Below are 20,580 nucleotides of genomic sequence, written 5' to 3'. Positions count from 1 at the left end.
CCTACGCCCCAATATGGTGAATTGGTTAAAATTCTCTTTATTGAATCTCATTTTTCTTTCCAGTATTTCTGTCTCACCAAAATCAAGGACTATTTTCCTGGATAGAGAAGATTCTGACAAAAAACAAAGGGGGGGGAACCCCTACACAATGCAATTCTGCACAGTTTTTGAGACCTCTGCACACACAAACAACTCTCAGGGCAGTCAACGGAGACAAAGGTGTTTGTTCATTCACTTTTCAGAAAGAGAGAAACTATGTATAAAAAGTCAAAGCATCCAATAAAAATATATTCCGAGTTATGGGCAATTTAAACAAGACATCAAAATTTTTGTCTCACAGCTTTAAAACACATTCTGTATAAGAATAATTACAACTGCTTATTAGTGAGAAGCTTCTCTAGAGGAACCGTGCCCAGGCAGAGCAGCTCAAGGCTGCCCTGCCAACCACTGGACCTTTCTACAAGAGAGAGGCGCTTACAGTTAGTTCATGTTGGTTCTTGAGTGACGGTACACGTCCTGCGGTAAGGGAGGTACGGTTCCACGGGGAGGGGCTGTGTTGGGGAGAGGGAGGGCAGTGATGTCCCAGACCCCAGGCCGGGCACTCCACAGCCACTGCTTCTTCCCGGCAGGGATCCGCGCACTCAGTCAGGAGCGTTCAAGCATAGCTCACTCTCCATGCAAGGAGCTGGGAGCCTGCCTCCTTGTGCACATGCGCCAGAACTGTTTCTGAATCTGCTGCTTTCTAGGGAGAAAGATAAACAGTGAGCGGTGAAGCATAGGTCGCGCTGGTCCACGGGCATATCTTCAGACTGAGCGCCTTTGGATAGCAGCAGGTGACCTTCTGGTGAGAAGTTCCCTTGCTAACTACAGCTCAGTCTTCTCATGTAAATCATTACTGTGTGCTTGGCAGGCCCCAGGTGGAGGAGAAAGCCTTCAGAACAACGTCTCACCTGTCTCGGCAGAGATGTATACCTCTTCCCAGGTATAATCACCCAGGTTCACAGGCTGCTTCAGCCAACGATCCTCTACTAACATTGCTAGAGTGGTGCGCTGCTCCGGAACAGGGTGCAAAAGCCCAGCAATGAGATCCATGAGACCTGGGGAGAGACAGCAGTAAGAGGAACGGCTCAGGCTGTATTTTAGGCATGCTGGGAATGCAAGGTATGGTTTATATGCAAAGAATGCAGATTTTAATTACAAATCCTCCCTGTTAATCCCTTGTGCAGTACTGTTATACCACAGCCTTAGTCACATGTGCTCAGCTCTGGGAATGACCTGAGATTGCCGGGTTGTGAAAACAGAGAACAGAGAGCTGCGTTATGACACGAGGAGGACAGAAGTAGAAGCAAATGCCACAGAGGCAACCCTGACTCACTGTTTCCAAGCCCAGTCTTGTCCTGCAGTCACCCCGTGTTTGATATATGGTTAAAGGTACACTCAGGGTTCAGGGAAAGCTTCCAGAATTTACCAGCCAATTGCAGCACCCTGAAGCCTTTTAACAATAGACCCCAGAGAATTTGTTGATGAAGATTTCTTTAGCCTGACACGCAATTAGTTTTCTACACCTCCAACAGAAAACAAGGCTAATGTACTTTTCCTACAATTCATTCAGAAATTCTAAATTCACAGATTATCATCCATCCAAAAAGTGACATGGCATTGATTGGCAATAGCTTAAGTGAGATAAAACTTGCATTAGTGCTACATGAGTGTCGTTATTGATGTTAAAGTTACCTACTGGAGCGAACCTTCCCATTATTTGTTCTGGCTTTCTCAGGTATAAACCTCACTGAAGCTTGACAAGCTGATAGGTTGAGTCATCATAATAAATGGGAGGCCTGGAATTTGAAACTAATAAAACATAGGGCAGATAGCTGTATTCATCGTAGGCACAAAGAACGGCAGAACATACCTGAAACGAATACCTCAGATAGCTCTGCTTCAGTGAGCAGCTTTTAAAATCATTGCAGAGCGCACTTGGAAGCATTTTGCCAGTCTTACCCTTTATTTCTGGGGAATAAATGTCGCTCATACTTTTCCAAGAGATCTGCTCCTTTAGAAAACCAAATGAGAAAAATTCACCTTTTGACACAGGCCGAGGAGGATTCAGGTCAGCTGCCACGGCCTCCTCCAGCTCACAGAAGGGATTCTCTCCAAACACTAGGGTATAAAGCGTGACACCAAGTGACCACATCTCCAGCTCAGGGCCCCGGTACCTACGCAGAGATAAATTTGCCTAAACTCAGACTGCAAATACATAATTGTGTGCTAAAGAAAATAAAAAGAAAAAAGGCAGCTGACAGCCCTCATTTCCAATTTTTAACACGGGAAGTTTGTGAGAATTCTAATAAGGTTCTCAGGTGTTTTTGAGAAGTCTGTATTATCCTTCTCCACAAAAGAAAAACAACCAAAGAACGGCCAAACAATTTCAGTTGATGAGTATGTGTAATATGCACCTAGATTTCCACATGCATAAGTTGGTGACAAGAGAACTTAAGCCTCCTCCTTCTCCACTATAATCCAAAACTGTCAAGGAAACATTTAAATGGAAGAATAGACACTTCAGTGGAATCCCATTTGCCCCCTCCCATTCTTTTCAAAACAAAAGATACTTGGAAACAAATATTAACTATCTAGATCCCATCTGAGAAAAAGGGACAGTTTCTTCACACAATGACAGGCTGAATTCCCAGGGCAGCGCTGCTTCAGCTTCCACCTAGTTCCCAGCAGGGATTTCCTCTCCTCCTTTCATAGCTTTCCCCCCACTGCTGCCCCATTAAGAGGAGCTGCCTGAAGGACCCATGAAAATAGCTATGTTCTTGAACTTGGCTCCGCAGCAGGACAGACATCAGTGCAAGGCTTTGCAAAACATCTGACCGGAATAAGAAAGCCTATCAACAGACTTAGTCAGGAACAACCTGGTATGTATTCAAGCCTTTACAAATAATTTCTGTCACTGCAGTGCCCTAAATCACACTGCAGTTTTCTGTGGTTAGATATTCTAGTAGAGCACCAACGGCAAAGCGCTTGGCTTCTCTATTCCAGCCCTTACACGCGCATTGTTTCGGTGCGATGGACACAAAAATTACTTTTCAGAGGGTGACATACGGTTTGCCAGACAGCACTTCTGGTGAGCAGTATTCAATTGTCCCACAGAAAGTATAAAACAATTTTCCAGGTTCCAGGTAGGCAGCTGAACCAAAGTCCACTAATTTAATTGTGAAATCTTCAGCAATGACAATGTTTTCATCCTTGATATCTCTGTGAAGAATGTTTCTACAGTGGAGATACCCAACAGCTGATACAAGCTGAAAAAGGAGGAAAGAACTAGGCGTTACTACACAGAGGTGTCCTTCTGGATAGGCCACGTGGCATCTCAGAGTTCCGATAGCCACATTTTGTCACTATATAAACAAGATATAGATCCTAATTTTGGTAACTGTAAATGAATTCAGGCGTGCCTGTCAGCATAGCTGCAGTGGGTGTTACAATGCTCTTGGGAGAGAGACTTAAAAAAGCCTTTGCTTGCTTTCCTCTCACAAATGTGCAGGAAGATGGCATGCTATGGTCACGATGTGCTTGCGTTTTTTTGGTTAGAAGCATCAGAGCTTACTGTTACAATCCTGCAGGTTACTCTATTTTTAACCCAGCTTCATCTGAAGGGTCCTTTGATCTCTTCAGAAGGATATTACCGTGTACTTCCAATACTGCAGGATGACAAAGCACTTCAGTGAAGTTTGGTATAAATAATGTAGTGACTCCTAGATTCCATTATTCTTTCTGCATAATTCATAATTAAGAATAGCATCAGAATTATATCACCTTGGAGACAATCGTGATCCCTACCACAATACATTTGAGCAAGAAAAGCAGATGGCTGAGGGAGAAGTTTCTATTTATAATACAAAGCTCCCTCTGCAGAGAAATACTGTACAGGTCTGAAGTAACAAAGCGCCCTGACAACCTCAAAGCTGGTTTAGGAAAAGGGCTTAGCCATCAGAAGTCTAAAGGGACTGCAGACTGCAATTTATGAATGCACACTGCACAGCAGACACAGAGAAGGTGCATTGCTTTGGATACCGTCTTCCATCAGCACAACCAGGTGAGGGGAGTGTGGACACAGCAGTGGGTTCGCACGTGCAAAGTGATTCTTGCATACCTTCGAGCAAGGAATTTACTCCAAAACACATGAGGGGGAATTACCTGGGGAATACTTGTGTGGTTAATTCAATGAACAAAGGACAATTCAGCTCTCAAGCAGACTTCTGACTCACAGTAACTACCTTGAGTTATTTTGCATTATGCCACGTTAAATTTCAAGATCATGTCTTGATTTTAAATTCCTTAAAAAGAGGAGAGCCCTTTACCCCTGTAGCCAACCTAAAACAAGCATTGATCGAAGTGGAAGTGTGGTGTTTAGTGAGGCTTGGGGCAACTTCCATGCGCTCTCCTCCTCCCACAGAGGAAATATTACTGCTACATGAATGGGCATCCTGGTGACAAGGGGTGTGGGCTGCTACGATCACAGCCAGGACGTGATGGCTCTATAGGAAATCCTCATATGAAGTTAGGTACTTTAAAGGTTTCTTTGTTACAGGTTTCTAAGTTTTCTGCAGATGGAGTTTCAGTTAGCTAGAAATCAGTCCTACAGGATAATGACGACGAGTTCTGCAGGTATTGAGCATGACTGATTCAGCATGCCTGCCGATTCGACGGTAACTCTTTTGAGAAAAATTCTGATTCTTATATTAAGTAATTCTTACCTGCATGTAGCAACTGTACATTCCCAGCTCTCACCTGTCTGAATATATAGCTCGCTAACGGCTCATCCAAGTTGGGCTGATTATCAATGAATGTAAAGAGATCCAGACCAGATCCATGCTTCTCCATTACCAACTGGAAGAAACGTTCATTTTCAAATACATCCAGCACCTATAAATAACAGAGTTTTTAATCATGCGCTTCATCCTCAAACTGTCTTTTTTTTTTACTTTAGACAAGCACTGCTCTCCTCTTGGAGATTTAATCAACGTGTATTAAAATCTTTGAAGTCTCATTTCACTGAACACAAACATTTCTTGAAAAGACAGCATAATTAAATCTCAGAGCAGAATTAAAACCAAGACAAATTCTCTTTCTGAGAAAAAAAAAAACCCACCCAAACAACACAACAACCCCAAAACAAGGAAGAGGAATCAAGATATGTATTCAGATTATTTACTGAACTAGTACATGTTCAGATGTGACATCACACTTACAAGATACGCATCCTATCATCTTGAAATAACATATAGACTTTTCTTCTGTTGAAGTCACACCTTCAGATCTACGTTTACCTCAATTGTTTGGGGTAAAAGTGTCAAAGCAAGTGATAGTCTGCTGTAACATACCCTCCAAAACAAAGCAGGATAGGTAAGTTCCTTTCTTTCCTGATAAGGTAGATTTAATACAGGACACTTCCTCAGTCCTGAAGAGGAACATGGGACACCAAGTATTCAAAGGAACCATCTGATGCGGTTCAAACTGCACTCACTTTGAGTTCACTGTACCTTAATGATACTGGGGTGCTGCAGCTTCAACAGGATTGCAATTTCTTGAGTAACTCTCCCCAGATCAGGATCATCCACCCAGCAGTCCTCAAGCACCCTCTCCTTCCAGATGAACTTCACAACAACCTACACAGACAACTGCATTCAGCATCACCTGCAAAAGTATGGCTTCAAGTGTTTGGTAAGTTAATTTCCAGGAAAAATGTTAGTGAATCACATTACTAGAAGGACAGAAGTAAGTCAAAGCGCATTGCTTTAAACATATTTGAACTAATTTAGTCCTAGAAGCCAAACGATGCACAGAAATGGAAGAGCTTTATTTTCCTTTTATTGATGCTTCGAATTCCGAAGACATTGACAGGCCAGCTCTCTTATCAACCCAATGACAGCAGTGGTGACTTTTGGCATAGGGGTAGTGGAGGGAAACGAGCACTTAACATCCATGGAAAGAAACACCAAAGCTCACCTCTCAACACACACACAAAAAAAAGAGAGGAGGGTCCCATAACTTCAACATGTCTACTCCACATTCTTGAGTTGTGGCATGATAAAGACTTTGACGTTTGTCATTGTCTTTAGTAAAGGAAGACTAAAACCTGTAATTCGGTTAAGCTTGATGTTTCTTTCAACAGGTTAAATTAGCTATATGGTCAGTCTCGTTCTGTGCCATTTGTCCTACGTAACATTCATATACTACACGGCATCAATGAGAACATTTTGCTGATCAGTGATTTCAGATTTCTGTTTAAAAAAAGGAAAACCCCAAGCTACCAAATAGCAGCGTTGACAGAATATGAACACCCTAACCTTTCAGTTCTCATCCTAAATAATTATTGCAATGAGATCTAAAAGAAATATTTAACCTGATGGTGATTTTTCTTGCCCATGGCAGTCCAGACAAAGCCAAAAGATCCTTTGCCAATAAGACTGAGAGTGTTGTAATTTTTTGCATATTCCCCCTCACATGCCCTTAATCCTTCAAGCTCTTCAGCTCTTCGGGAACTCTCAAAAAGTGAAGTTGATCTGCTGGCCTAGGTACAGATAAAAAAAAAAAAAAGCAAGAAAAAAATGAGCAAACCACAGAATCATGTTTATAAAATTAAGCAAATACTGAAAAGATAGTACACATCTGCAAGAATAGCTAAAAGGAGTGGTCTTTGGTTTTGATAGCAAGAACTGTATGTTAACATAACCATCACCATAAGAGACAAGTTAAGTCAACAGTCCGCTCTCAGCAGCTACAAATACTCCTAAATTCAGGGAAAGGTAAAGAAAACCTTGCACAAAATTCCCTGTGCAAGTAGGAAAACTAATTCATTGTAGTCCATCATCAAATTATAATTTTATTTGATGAATAAAAAGTGGGTTACTTTCAATGTTGTAATTTTTACTAGGCAAGTGTATTCTAGATGGACAGAACTGTCTATAAATTTGGCGATTTCTATTTGCCTCAGTAACTTAAAAAGCATTACTATATAAAAGATACTAAATTACCAAACTTTCTGGTAAAATAGCATTTTAGTTCTGTAGATTGGTTTCTTAGCAGACACAAAAAGCAAAACAAGTTCAAGGCATACCCTCCTAAATTTTAACACCCAAGTAAAATCCCTAGTAAAGAAACACTGCATGCCTTCCTACCAAGGCCTGCAACACTGCACAAGAAATTAAACACAACAGAAGTTTTTCTTGCTCTGAGGATAGGGCTTGGGGTTGTTTGTCTCAGCGATTATTCAGTTTCTCCACCAAAGACGGCATCTAAAACGCATGATAACAGAACACCTTTATGACATCCACAGTATTCCATATGAGAGGAAACACAAGAAATCTCACGGGCGCATTTGTTTTGAATAGTGAAATTTGGAGTTACACATGAAATGGTCAGAACTGATTATATTTCAACATACATGTGCCCGTACATTGAAGAGGATTTTCTAAAAGGAAAACAAGAACCACCTTATTACTCAGCTCTCAAAGGTCTCCTAAAAAAATTTCCAAAGAGCAAGTTTTGCCAATAGCCAACCTTTTCACTCAAATATCTACTTTATCTCCCAGCACACTGACTGAAGTCAGAGGAGGGAAACTACACGTCTAATCATCTCAATAAACAGCAACTCCTCAGAGCCTCCTGGAGTTTGGAACTGTCGCTGCTGTACATGTTACACACGTGGTATCTAAATATGTACGTACTTCTCTGTTAAGGTCATCATAAAATCCAGCTACATAAAGATCTAGGGAGTGCATACATTTATTCAAGGGACCTAGAAGATCACCATTGCTTATTTCAATGATCAAAGATAACTATTTTCCTCTACAGCCTTGGTGAAAGTACTGTCAGTTTTACATCCCTCTGCAAACCAAAAAGCAGGCCTGAGCAGTTCTGTGTTCAGGTTTTATGGCGTTGACATGTGCCTACTGTTCAGCTACGCAGTGGTGGCTTTGTGTACACCATCCCGAACGCAGCCTCTCGGGAGGCAGCTAAGAACTGCAGTTTTCTTTCGCTGACACAAGTCAACAAATGAAAGTTTTCAGGCTCGTATTCCCTTTTTTAATAGCGTTGTCATTGGTGCCAGTGTGATTACATTGATTTAAAAATTAATCTCACCACACTGGTGCAAACCTCTATTGTAGATGTATCTAAGCCAGTCTAAGAACAAATTATAAATTAGGTGCTTTCATTTTTCAGGCTGGAACTAAGCCAAACACACACTACCAGAAATGTTACAAAATAGCAGTTTGTCCTTTTTACAGCAGGTAAACATTTCTTTTGACATGAAAATAGAGAAACAAAGAAACAGCAATATCTGCCCACCCTCTCATGACCTTGTTTTCATTAGAAAAGCTTTTCGACTTTAGCTTCAGCTTAACAGTCAAGCGAGGAGAGAAAGGCTCAATATTATACAATGGTAGAATTTCTTACTTCTCCAAGACTATATGTAGAAAGATCTGCAATAGACTGGGCAGAGCTTGCTAGACTAGAGAGCAACAGCCGAGTCTTTGCTGCGGCTTCCTTCTGGCTCTGTAGAAGGTCTTTCACCACCCAGACACAGAAAAGTACGGCAGGGTCCTGCAGTTCTACACGTTTCACTTCAAAGAGTATACCTGTAGAAACAGGTGAGGAAGTTCAAATGGTAGAATGCAACTTCAGTGTTGGACAAGACCACAGACATTTTAGGACAAAATTCTGAGCTCTTAACAAAGTGAATTCCTCCATTATTCATTTGGGGAACACCTACTAAGTAGGGAAACATCAGAGGGGCTGACAAAAGCACAGCTATTCTAGAGGTTGTTGGCAGCTACCTCCATACTTCCCACTCCCCAGCAGAAACTTTTGTCAATGTCCAATTGTAATTATTAATTTCACATTGTTATCCTAAATTACATAAAAAAGGGGATTTTATGCAACACGCCACAGAATCCAGCTGAAGGAGTGAACAAAACACATTCCATTACACAATTTAAATACAAGTTATACACTGGAGCTTATATTTTCTCTTCAGAAGTTATCAGGTCCAGATCTTTTAATTGTGTTTTAAGAACATTTCTGACTATTCAGTCTGGATTAATTTCTTAGTAACTTTGTATTTTATACAACTTGCTTTTCCGATACGCTCTGAGTAGACTTAAATGCCATTTTTTCTTTTAGATGCAAGAGCTTCCTCCTTCCTCTCCACTGCGAGCTTCTATCCAGAATTGTCTGCTGTCTGGAAAAATGTGGGCGAAAAAGAGCATCCTGATAAGAGTTTTGGGAAGAGGAGAAATAGGTTTAACTTACTTAATTGTGAACCATCTTTGTGACAGCAATTTCCAGTGTAGCTGCCTTCCAGAATCTCCAAGGTCAAAGGAACTGCTGGATTCAGCCTTCCTTCTTGTTTCACTGGGGTCGATGTTAATTTTATCTCCATATTTTGCTGCCCATGTAACTGGCAGTCTTCTTCAGGACTATCTTTGCTTTTCAGTGGGTTTCTGTTGACGTCGTCCCCCACAGTCTCTGCAAGAGTTTCAGGCTTATCAAGAAATGCTTTGGATGATCCTTCAGAGTTTTCTAAACACCTGTGCGAGGCCAGCCACCCAGAAGAACCATGTTCTATGGCATCACCATTCAACAGCTGCTTTTCTTGCCCAGTTGAAAAGGCTCTGTTTTTCTGAGTAAGCATATTGCCTACAGCCGCGTCCACTGCATTAGAGGAGGATGCTCCTACAAGAGCTGCAGTAATACCTAAATAATTGTCTGAGCTCCCCTTGACACCAATATTCAGACCCAGTACCTCAAGACCAGAGCAAATACAGTTCAGCTCAGTGTCTGATTCTTTAACCTCTTCAGAGTTTGTGGCAACTCCAGGTGCAGAAGCACTGCAACCCGTTTTATTGCCTGAGCAAACATCACAGACAGTATTTCTTCCATTTGCAAAGAGGGATGAAGCATCATTTAGCAGGCAGTTTTCAATGACAGCGTGGCCAAGGCTGGAATGTTTTGCATCACACATGAAGTTTGGTTTTGACAACTGTGCTGTAACCATGTGGCTTTGAAAGTCTTGTCTGCATTCCGGTGTTGTCCCAGACCAGGGCTCATCTATTGTTGGTGTTCCAGGTGAGTTACCAATAACATCAGAAGGCAGCTTAATTGGGCCATAGGATGCGGTATCTAGACTGTCTTCTAGCCTAGAACAAACAGGTGACAAGGCAACATTTACTGAAGAAGCTTGTCCCCAGGCATCAGCAGAGCGCTGACGCTTCAGCATTTCATACAGTAAGCTACAGATCTGCTGGAAATTTACTTCCTTGATGTCTTGATGATGAACTTGCAATCGATTAGGCAAGATACCAGTCTCACTGGCATTTCGAGTCCCAGATGCACTTGATACTGCACTATCACTGCTTCTTACAGGCATCTTCATGTTCTGACCTAAATCCAACTGTTCTGAATCAGACAGCCTTGCAAAGAGCATCTTTTGAGAATTATTTGATCCCACAGTTTCCACTGTTCTACATTGTTCCACTGCTCTGATTCTGTCAAGCCAGGTTTCAGGGTAAGGCTCTCTACGATGGGCTGACAGCCCATCGGTAGCAATGCTGTCTTCACTGCAAGGATTCAAAGTTATTAGTGATATAATGATGATAAAAAAAAAAATAAGAAAACCACCATACTGTATACTACCCACTCTTCTGTTACTGTGGTCACTGTTTAAAACCTGCAACGATCGTTTTATTTTTAAGTTTAAAAGAAAAAGGCAGAAAGCCGTTGTCACAGGTACACAAAATCCTAACAAATTCCATCTTGACCAAAGAAGAGCAGGTACACTCTTTTCTTATGGATTACTTTCGTCTCTAGCTTAATTTCTAAGTATATATCATACATCGCTTACCACAACAAAAAGCCAATACACACGGCAGGATACTTCCAGTCCTAAGAACAGAAGATCCCTTGTCTGTCCAACAGAAGATGGATGTCCCCATCCATCAGTTTAACCATGGTTCACCGAATCTCATAGCACAAGGTATTTTACAAACATTTCTATTAGTAAAAACGCAGAGTAAGAACAACAATCCAAGCAGCAGAGCACTTAAAATCTAAGTACGATATGAGAGACATAAACCCAGGAAAGCACAAGGAAACAATGAGACTATCAGTCTCTTCAAAAAGCAGCAAGAACTGTGCTGTAATAGCCTATATATTAAAACGGGCAGTAAATATTTGCCAAGGGTTAGAATTGTTAATGTGGAAGGCTTAAAATTTGATTTAAGATAAACCACATGCATTATATAGGTACTTGTGCAGAATTTCTATCCTTGTAACAGGAAAAAGACCTAGAAAGCTACAATAAAAATGTCTGGACCCTAGTAACACAGTAGCCTGTTTTAATGGATGACCTGACAGTTACACCGAGCACCTGAAGGAATAACATTTAGAATTCATTCCAGGTAACCTAGCTTCAGTGCAACACCAGCTGGTGGATACCACGGAAGGAAATAAACATCCACTGTTTCTGATCTAGCAAAGATAGAGCCTAATTACCTTCCCTAGCCTGGGTGAAGCATTTGGTCCTCTTTAGAGATGGAACTCCTGTAACTTTACAATTGTAGGTCGTACCGATCTAAACAAAAATCTAAGCTAGGCAAAACTCGACCTGTCTTGCAAATAGCGCTCAGATTCTAAGGATGGCAAAGTGCAGAAGGCTCTTGTTACACCTTCCCACAGACATGACATAAGTGAAGAAAGCTTTTTTGCTGGCGATTGCCACCGTGGCTCTTCACTTCTCGAATATGCAATCCGTGAAATGCTTACCTATTAGAGGGTGTGGATGTCACTTCAGGAGGTGAGGGAGTAGAAAATAAACCAGTCCCATTCTTTTGTTTAGTCTCATCATGTATTAATTCGTCATCTTTGTGTCTTCTTTCCAATTTCTGCTTTTCATCTCTTGACAGAAAGCTTGCTAAAGATACAGCCAAGAAGTTGCTATCTGTACCAAACAAGAAACAAAATCATACCAACTTAGCCTTTTATGTTTAGGCTTCAGAGACTACAATGATTAAAACCAATTTTGGAACCGCCTTGGTTTGTCTCATCCCGAAGGAATTGAGTATAAAACACTCGATTAAGGCAAAGTGATACAAATATGAGCGCTCCACTCTACTTTGGCTTGAGAAGTCATCACATGCAGAAATCTAAATGTTTCAGGGCTGCTAAAATTTGCCTTCCTATCAAAGCTCTTGGACAAGTACTAGCCTCCTGGGTTAGCTCCTTGGACTAAAGTTCAGAGGCCTAAAAAAGGGCCAATGACCATACAAAGTCTGGAAAGAAAGTGATCATACAAATAGCAGCAGCAAAAAAAAAAAAAGCCCAAAACACACATATACTCCCCATTCCAAACATTTAAAATGAAAAGGTTTAGACTGCATTTATATAACTCACTGCAATTGCAAGACAAAAGGTAAAGAGTCTAAACACGCTTAAGAGAAAGAATAAGACACGATCTTCTTTCCTTCCACAATGACAACAGATCAAAAAAACCGAGTTTATAAGATGAAGTAAACCAAGTGTTCCTAACGAGTGAACAAATCTCAATTTGAATCTAGAACAATCCTTCCATTTAGTAAAGACTGAGTGCCAACAATGCTTCCTCAATGAACAACTGAATTACTCCTAGATTAGAGGCATAATTTCATCACAGAATTACCTAAGAAATTGCACTGTCTACTAACTCTTCTTTGTTCCAGTCGTGTGCATTGGTTTCAATGCACATATGCATTTCTAAGCAAAGAAAAGAGAGAAAGAAAATAGGAAGAAAAAAACCTCCCAAAACTAAGCAGACAAAACCATAATCGTGTGACGTGGATGAAAGTGTGCACTTGCTTGTGTTCTCTGTTTTGAGCAGAGCTAGCTGGAAAGACAGGTTCGGAGACATAGCGCTTCCTTACTTCTGTTTATTCCTCTTGTGTTCAGAGAAATACACTTTTGATAAATAATCTGTAAATGCCGTGAACTGCATCAGAGGAATATGTGATGCCTCCTAACTGAAACACCACAGCAATGTATCATTGAATATTAGCCAGCAACATGAGCCAATTCAGAGGAATATTAGAATTTTCCCTTAAAATATTGTCGTAAGTATCTACAGCTCTGCTGCAGTACTGTCATAAAAGCTCTATTTTACATCTCTTAAAATACTCATAGATTCTAACAGGGGAGGAAGGGAAAGGGAAGTGCTCGTTAAGTACAAAGCATTCTCTATTAACAGTGTAATTTCCAACTTGAATATTCAGTTTCATCTTCTTAGCAACAAAGAGGGAAGCACAACCTTAGGTGAACAATTCTGCTCACCTTAGGTTGTAGTGGAAATCCACCTTAAAAACTGCATGGATGTACATTGCTTTTACAAAGCACATTCCCACGTTCACAGGCAAATCTCTCATTTCTATTAATTTTACCTTTGTTACAGGAGCCAGAGCCAGCTGCATGGCAGGCAGCAACATCTTCAAAGATGCACTCACTCTCTGTCCCTGTGGAGTTGTCAAGAGGAGGTAATGGCAAAGAACAGTCACTGCTTCTCTCCACGTTGTTATAGAAACCAGGGATCAGGAACGTAATGTTCTAAAACACAAAACGAAGCCTCATAAAGCTAAGCTGACTCTCACAGGCTGGGGGCAAATCCTAACAATCCATGTTTGTGGACCTGATTCTGATCAATAGCCAGGCAAAAGTGATCCACATGACTGATGGAGAACATATACTTGAAATCCATACTAGCTCCTCCTCAGCACTGCAAGACACAGCGATTACAGCAAGGGAATTTGCGCATCATCCTACAACTCACTTGCTGAACACACGGAACACAGAGCTTTTGTGACAGACAGAAATGAGTCTAAAAGACCGTGTAAAAGACAACTATACAATTCCAATGGACATGCTGCCAGACACAGCAGTCCTTTGGAAGGGATTAATACTCCTGTCTTACCTTTCCCAACAGTTCTTTCTTCTCATAGCCAAAAAGCATTAAAGCAAAACTATCCTTGATGCCACAGATGGTTCCATCTGACTGCACAGTAATAAGACCACTGATGGTGGAGAAAACCACGACTGTAGCAGAGTAATGATAGCCTGTGAAAGAGCCTTGTTTTTCTGTCTGCGGAACGCCATCTTTCTGCACTGCCGCTTGGTCCTCCTCCAGAAGGCTTACTTGCAGCTTTAAACTGAGAGGAAACATGTTACCCTCTCTAGATTGGCCTACAGCTCGCTGGATCCTGAGATTCTAAATTAAAAGAAAAAACAAAACAAAACAAAACAAAAACCACCAACAAACAGAAAACCACTAACTAACCAAATGTTTTGGTTTTATTTCAGTATTCATATCAAATTATACAGGAACATTCTCAGGAAAAAGGAGCAGGAAAAGAAAAATGAACTAATCCTGTGAATATCAAAATGAACAAAATCCGGTTTTCTAAGGATTTGGAATCCAGTATTGAACTCCTGTATGAATATCCTGATGATGAAGACCAGGAAAGTCCATGCTGCAGCTTTTCAGCAAATGAGGCACTAATAAGCCCTCTTTTAACTATCTAGTTGCCCATTTGCAAGATCTGCGTATTCTTTAGACACCTTAAATAGATATGACTGAAACCGGCTAAAGAATTCCAAGGAATTTTAGGGAGCTGACAGAGACAGCACAGTTTCTTAAAAAGCCAGGATTGAAGAAAAGTGTCTTTCACCAGGACAGGCTCCACAGTGAGAGGCCAGGGCTTGGTCTCGTTCCGATTTAGGAAATATTCAGACAGCAAGCTCCATAAATAAGCAGCATACCCTTTTTCAGGGAACTTATGCTTCTCTCTGAAAAGGTTTTCTGCTGTTATGTAAGGAGGGAAAACAGTGTGCACCTATGTTCCAAATGACATGGGTACGGAAGAACACGGTTCAATGCTTATACTATACCTTTGGGATTTTTTTGCCTAGAGGAGGGATCTGCACAGAAGGAATCAGGTCCTTTATGTGGAGCCCAGCTACTTCTTCCGATGTTGGGTAGCCATGGAGATGTGCAAAAAGGAGGTCACATGATGTAATCTCTCCCTTGGGAAGAAAATTTACAGGACTATTTTAATTTTAGCATTTTAGCCACAGTCCACTCAAATCCTTTAACAACGGTTTCTGCAAATATCTAAGCAAATAGCAGGAATTTTCATTCTGCAGTCTCTTTGTGGATACAACTACCTCAGACACAGCATAATGCAATACTTCTCTGACATTATCGTAGCCTGCCCTTTGCTGTAGGGGAGAAGCAGGGGAGTCCAATGCTCCTCACAGAAGTTTTCCTCAGCAAGCTGATCGCTTCTCAAGGGCATCCCTGAAATGAATGTACAACCTCCTGCCAAACCATCACTCTTCAAGTCTAAGAAGTCCCCAGGGGACAGTGTATTTTAATGGGACTTGTCAAATATGTCAAGGTGGGCTGTATGGGAGAAATACACACAGGTGCTGCATATGCAATCCCAGTTTCACACAATGCTATGTACGAACTTCACGTTCACAAATAGTAACGTGCCTACTGGCTTTTAGACAGGTTTAATTTGCACAAAAACTCTCACACAAACCGCGGTCTCATTTGATCATTAGGAAAACACTCACGTCATCCCTGAAGGAAACAGAAGCTGAAAGTCTTTCCACTGGTTCCAGCACAACCACACAACACTGGTTGTCCTTGCTTCTTATTCGCCTCAGCCAGATCGAGACAGGGATCTTCTCTTTGAGACGGCCTATAACATCCACCTTTCCATAGGATTCAGAGATGCAGTCATAATTTACTAAGACCGTGGTTACTTAGCAAAAATTTCAAACAAGAATAAGATATTGAGCCAAGGTATCTCCCCGTCATTGTTAGAAAAACTTTGTTTCTTGACTAGTTACTGTTTTTTTTATTGGAAGAAACACAGTTTTAATACAGAGGTGAAAAGGTGATTCACTGATCATACACAAAAAGTCATGGTTGCTTTTGTATTTTGTATCTTCTTCCACCACCCCGTGAAGGCTAAAGGCATTTCCTTCAGCATAATAAATGTGCCAGTCTAACACCTTGCATTCAATGAGAAGTGCCTTTCAGAGATGCCTTATTTAAGAGATTTTCCATGCTGCTAATGAATACTCCGTAGTAGTAACACAGTTCTCACTTCAGGCTGCAAAAATAGCAGTTTAATTTCTTATGGGACGAGATTCTTCTCAAATCAGAAAATGTTTATCTCATAAACTGCAGTGTTCATATCAAGCCTTTTATAATTTTTACATGATCTTGACAGAATGGGTTTACGAGTTACACAGTGACTCTTATAACGTACTTGGAATGGCTGTAGCTTAGAATTAGTGCTTTTATCAGCCATTTAATTTTAATCCTGGATTCCACAGAACTAAACTTCAGATTTTAATTTCTTTTTCACTCCCCATATGCAATTGAGGATTCAGGAAGATCAAGCTCTGAGATGCTGACAATTTCAGTACAAAAATAACATACCAGGAACAATAGGAGCTCATTTTCCAACTATTTTCTAGTGACAGCTCACGACAGCAGCAAAAGAAAACAATTTTTATACATCTCTCATGCAGTTCTCTTATAAACGCTACCACTATAGGCAAAATATCAATTCCACTCTTTTGCACCAACTAGGGTGCTTTGGCACATATTTGGCACAAATTTTTGACTGACTTGTAACTTTATAATATGCACAATGCAATTTAAGATCATTTTAAAAAATACTTTAAAAGACCAGACAATTGGGAACTTTTCCATAATAGGTTTTTCCACGTTAAGCAATCTATATTGATTATTTTTCATCTAGTATCCTTTAAGTTCTAATTTGGTCAAGTCATCATGACTATACGTGTTGGCAGCTGTGAGGCTCTCACGGATGCCTCCCAAACCATCTTTTGCCCTTTGAATTCCCACATCTGCAAACTTTTAAACAATACAGTCCTACAAATGACATAATTGCCAAATGCCCGCAAAGTTAAATATATCAGGAAATTAGACTGAAACTGACAAAAAAAATCCAACCAAAAACCCAAACCAAAGACTATAAAAACACTGCAGGTGGTGGGGAATATTTGCTTGAAAATTTTACCTACCACTGTTCCTGAAACCAGCAATGAACATTCATCAGTTTCTATGTACTCCTCACCCACAGTTTCCCATACTTCTTGACTGGATTTGGATATCAAGTGGGACAGCTTTTGACCAATGAGTTCCTGACTACTGCAGCCAAGCAGCTTGCAGGCTTTGTCATTAGCCACTAGGATCTGGAAGAGCAGGAAAAAATAACAAAACAAAGAATAAAACCTGTCAGTTTTGTTAATAGATCATCACCTCCTCAGGTTGTTGCTTTAATATCTTGTAATATCCCTTCCTCTTGGTTCTTTCAAAGTCTGAACTTTTAAAAAACAGTTCACTAAAGCTTCTTATTCTAGGACATCCCTTGCCCATGCATCTTCTTGGTTAGGAGGGTTTGAGACATTGCTTTCCTTTCAGGTTTCCTGCTTTCTTTTAACCACGTACCTGCTCCAGCCTCTTGTGTCCTTTAAATAATCACATCCATGGAGTTACTACAAAGTTACATTTGCAGACAAAGCCTGGACAGACCAGAAAATTTTATCCACACCTGAAGGCATGCAGTAATCATACCAGTCACTGACATACTTAAGCCTGTGTTACAGACCAAGTCAGGATTAAATGCCTTCAAGATGGGTAAGCCTGAACTGTCAGTTCAAGCTAAAAATGGCACAACTCTTTAAAGTTTTCAGTACTCAATTTTATATTAATGTTTACTCTCAGGACAGAAACAGAGCCATTCTCTCCCTCACAATGCAAAAGGCATGTTGACTGCAGCAGATAAAGTGATCTCGTGCCACCACAAACCCATCCCAGGGTTGGCACTTAACAGACAGAAGGCTTGAAGCACATTCTGCTTTTCGTTTCTTCCCTCATACCACATCACAGCTGCATTCTTCTTTATTCACTTTTTCTGTTTGAAAAAAGACTCAAGGCATCCGTGATTCTGCTACTGTCCTGTGTATTTTGCTAACTACAACCTGCAATGGAAATAAACACGTTGTCAGTCTTTAGAAGACTACTGAGCTTGAGCAGACTACAAAGTGCCTTCATGACGCTCTGACTGCCTGCAGATACACGTAAGAATAACTGGCATTTTAGCCTGTCTGATGTCATACAACCTATGCCAGTTATGGCCTGCTAAGTTTAGCAGTTAATACTGCAAATACCTCTGTTGTGGTGGCATCCACAGTGAAGATGGCTTTGTTTGGGTTGCGTGCAGCAGTTGGGAGGTGCTGACTGGATTCCTCCACAGCGAGGGCATGCAAAAAGGAACAAGAAGAAGAACTTCCAGTGGAAGTGGAAAGAGAGGCAGAATTCCACTGAGCCCACGAGTTACCAATTTTGCTGGTACAAATGTTACGAGCTGCCAGTGAAGACAAACAGAAAGAGCTCCATTTCTCCCCTGTGAGAAGATAAAGATCAGCTGTGTAGCTACAACAGTCTACTACAGGAGTATTAGACGAATGGATAAAAAAATTAGTTGTCAGCTGAAGCAACTGTCAAGTAATCCCAAAATACACGCTTCTAGATTACAAGAAATTACAAGAAAATAAAATACATAAAGCTAAAGAAAACAGAAACAATTCTAATAAACGTATCTTTTTGAATCACCGCCACTGGAACAATTAAACTCAGTCTGCAGGCTAGAAAAAAATTGCCAATGTCAATAAGATTCAACCAGACTAGCCAACTTCTATTTTTCACTTAAGTTAACAGTTTAAAAGGTTTTGAAATCTCTCAAGTTAAAATTGAAACTGTTATTAAATACAATTACAGTAGGTGTTCAAATCCTTATTAAATACTGCATTAGTCAGAAGCCACTGAATTAACTGTTCAGAAGACATGACACTGAAATACCTCTGCCCACACCAATGCTTTATGTTACACAATGCCAAATGATTGTACTAAAATTTTCAAAAGTTCTGCCTGTAAAAAATGTTTCCCTGGGAAGTGGCATCTGCAGCCAAATGCCATTGCTCCACTCCCAAAACAACAAGCAGCTTTCCAGTTTAGCAGTACTGGAAGGACCATTATGAACAACTCATCACAAGGAGATCTCCGCATTTATGCGGCACATACAGTTATGAACAGGCTCACCATGATAAAACAGAGAGACCTGTATCTGGACACATAGTGAACTGCAAAGTTCCCCTCCTAACAGAATCCGGTACAACAACATCTTTCACCCCTACTGGAAATTTTTCGCATTTTAGATAATAATACAAGGTGGCAGGGTGGTCCAACAGCAGCCAATGAAGGTTGCCCAGGGACAAGTACAAGTGCAGAGCACCTACCCACCAATGCATCCCCTGTAAATGCTCCCAGCCTGCGGGAATTTATGGCCCAGATGCTTATTGAATAAGTGCTTTCTGGCTTATTGCTACCGCCTCTAGGCTTAGGGGAGCGGAGGATGAGGATCTGAATGGTCTGAAACACATTCACTAATGACACGTGAACTCAATCTCAAAACACTTTTCTCACCTGACAGAGATGCTCTAAGCCGGCAGAGTTCAGAGAGCTGACTTTTCCTGCTCCTGCTGACCCAGGGGTAGGATCTACTTAGCTTATCAGAGCCATTCAAGTGAGCAAGGACTAAGCCTACTGATGAAGGCAGAAGGCCCCCTTCAGAGGGGCTATAAGTTTTGGCTGCCATGATGATGCTCTGGTTGCCACACCGCACCTAGTGAGCCACCATCTGTAACAGAAACATAAGAAATTCAGTCAGCCTTACGGTCAGGCAGTAACGCTCGGGATGCTGGCAGGTAACGATGCCTTCTAAGCCAAAGCACAAAGCACAGCCCTGTAAGTTACGCCAAGACTGTGGCTCATTCTGACGCGTCCCGATCAACGTTTGCTCTGTGTTGTTAATGCAGGGGTGACTCTATTGACTATTGCCCTGCCCTGGCACCATAGGATACCTGTGATCGACAGGACGCCTCCACCCTATTTCTGTAAGAGCTACCAAAGGCCCAGCCACCACCCTCTCCCCATTCCTGCTCGTTGTAAAAGCAAAAGCTTTGGTAACTTGGGAAGCAATTCCCTGGTTTTCAGTCAGCAAGCGCTGCACAGCCTCCCTCCCCCCCACCCCGGGTGCTGCCCGCACCGCCCACCCTCCCGGGGCTGCAACGCAGGACGCCGGCAGTGAGGCAGCCCCAGCCCCAGCCCACCGGGACGCCGCCGCCACCGCTTCTCCGGGCCGCCACCACAGAGCCTGCGGGCGCGAGGAAGTAGGGGCGGGACTCGGCATCCCCGCCGCCCAGTAAGCGAAGGCAGTGGGAGAGCGGCACGGAAGGAAGCCAATAGGGCGCCGGCGCGGGAAGAGGCAAAACTCATCCAGCGTCAGGGGCTCCGCGGCTCCCTCCAGCCTCTCCTTCTCCCGCCTCTCCTTCTCCCGCCGCCGCCACCACACGTGATGCGCTGCTTCGAGGCGCAGCCCGGCCGGC

The 20,580-nt window shown here is 41.7% G+C and overlaps 1 protein-coding gene across 4 annotated transcripts; it reads right to left on the bottom strand.

Annotated features, from left to right (window-relative positions):
• Positions 1-13: 13 nt before the first annotated feature.
• Positions 14-20,424, bottom strand: PASK (PAS domain containing serine/threonine kinase). 4 transcript variants are annotated; one of them, XM_074590151.1, is made up of 18 exons: positions 20,305-20,424; positions 19,619-19,832; positions 18,304-18,539; positions 17,155-17,325; positions 15,667-15,807; positions 14,977-15,111; positions 14,003-14,296; positions 13,476-13,638; positions 11,833-12,007; positions 9,322-10,628; positions 8,467-8,648; positions 6,413-6,580; positions 5,550-5,675; positions 4,798-4,932; positions 3,109-3,308; positions 2,083-2,216; positions 951-1,097; positions 14-742 (listed from the first exon to the last, which is right to left on the bottom strand). In XM_074590151.1, the coding sequence occupies exons 2-18, from the start codon at positions 19,788-19,790 to the stop codon at positions 642-644; spliced, it is 3,987 nt and encodes a 1,328-aa protein (XP_074446252.1). In that variant the 5' UTR covers positions 19,791-19,832; positions 20,305-20,424; the 3' UTR covers positions 14-641. The 4 variants fall into 4 exon arrangements, with proteins under 4 accessions (XP_074446252.1, XP_074446255.1, XP_074446253.1 ...); XM_074590152.1 differs by having other exon boundaries at positions 508-738; XM_074590154.1 differs by lacking the exon at positions 20,305-20,424 and having other exon boundaries at positions 9,322-10,208; positions 19,619-20,108.
• Between the last annotated feature and the right edge of the window lie 156 nt (positions 20,425-20,580).

This window comes from Larus michahellis, chromosome 6 (genome assembly GCF_964199755.1).
Source record: "Larus michahellis chromosome 6, bLarMic1.1, whole genome shotgun sequence".
NCBI lineage: Eukaryota > Metazoa > Chordata > Aves > Charadriiformes > Laridae > Larus > Larus michahellis.
Note: the sequence above shows the minus strand (reverse complement) of the source record. Positions and strands in the feature narration are given on the sequence as shown.

Coding starts and splice junctions, on each gene's coding strand:
- PASK (XM_074590151.1), bottom strand. CDS start 19,790: ATGGCAGCCAAAACTTATAGCCCCTCTGAAGGGGGCCTTCTGCCTTCA. Junction 10,629..11,832: donor ACATCCACACCCTCTAATAG/GTAAGCATTTCA, acceptor GAATCCTTGCAG/TGAAGACAGCATTGCTACCG. Junction 3,309..4,797: donor CGAGCTATATATTCAGACAG/GTGAGAGCTGGG, acceptor CTCCTTTTTCAG/CTTGTATCAGCTGTTGGGTA.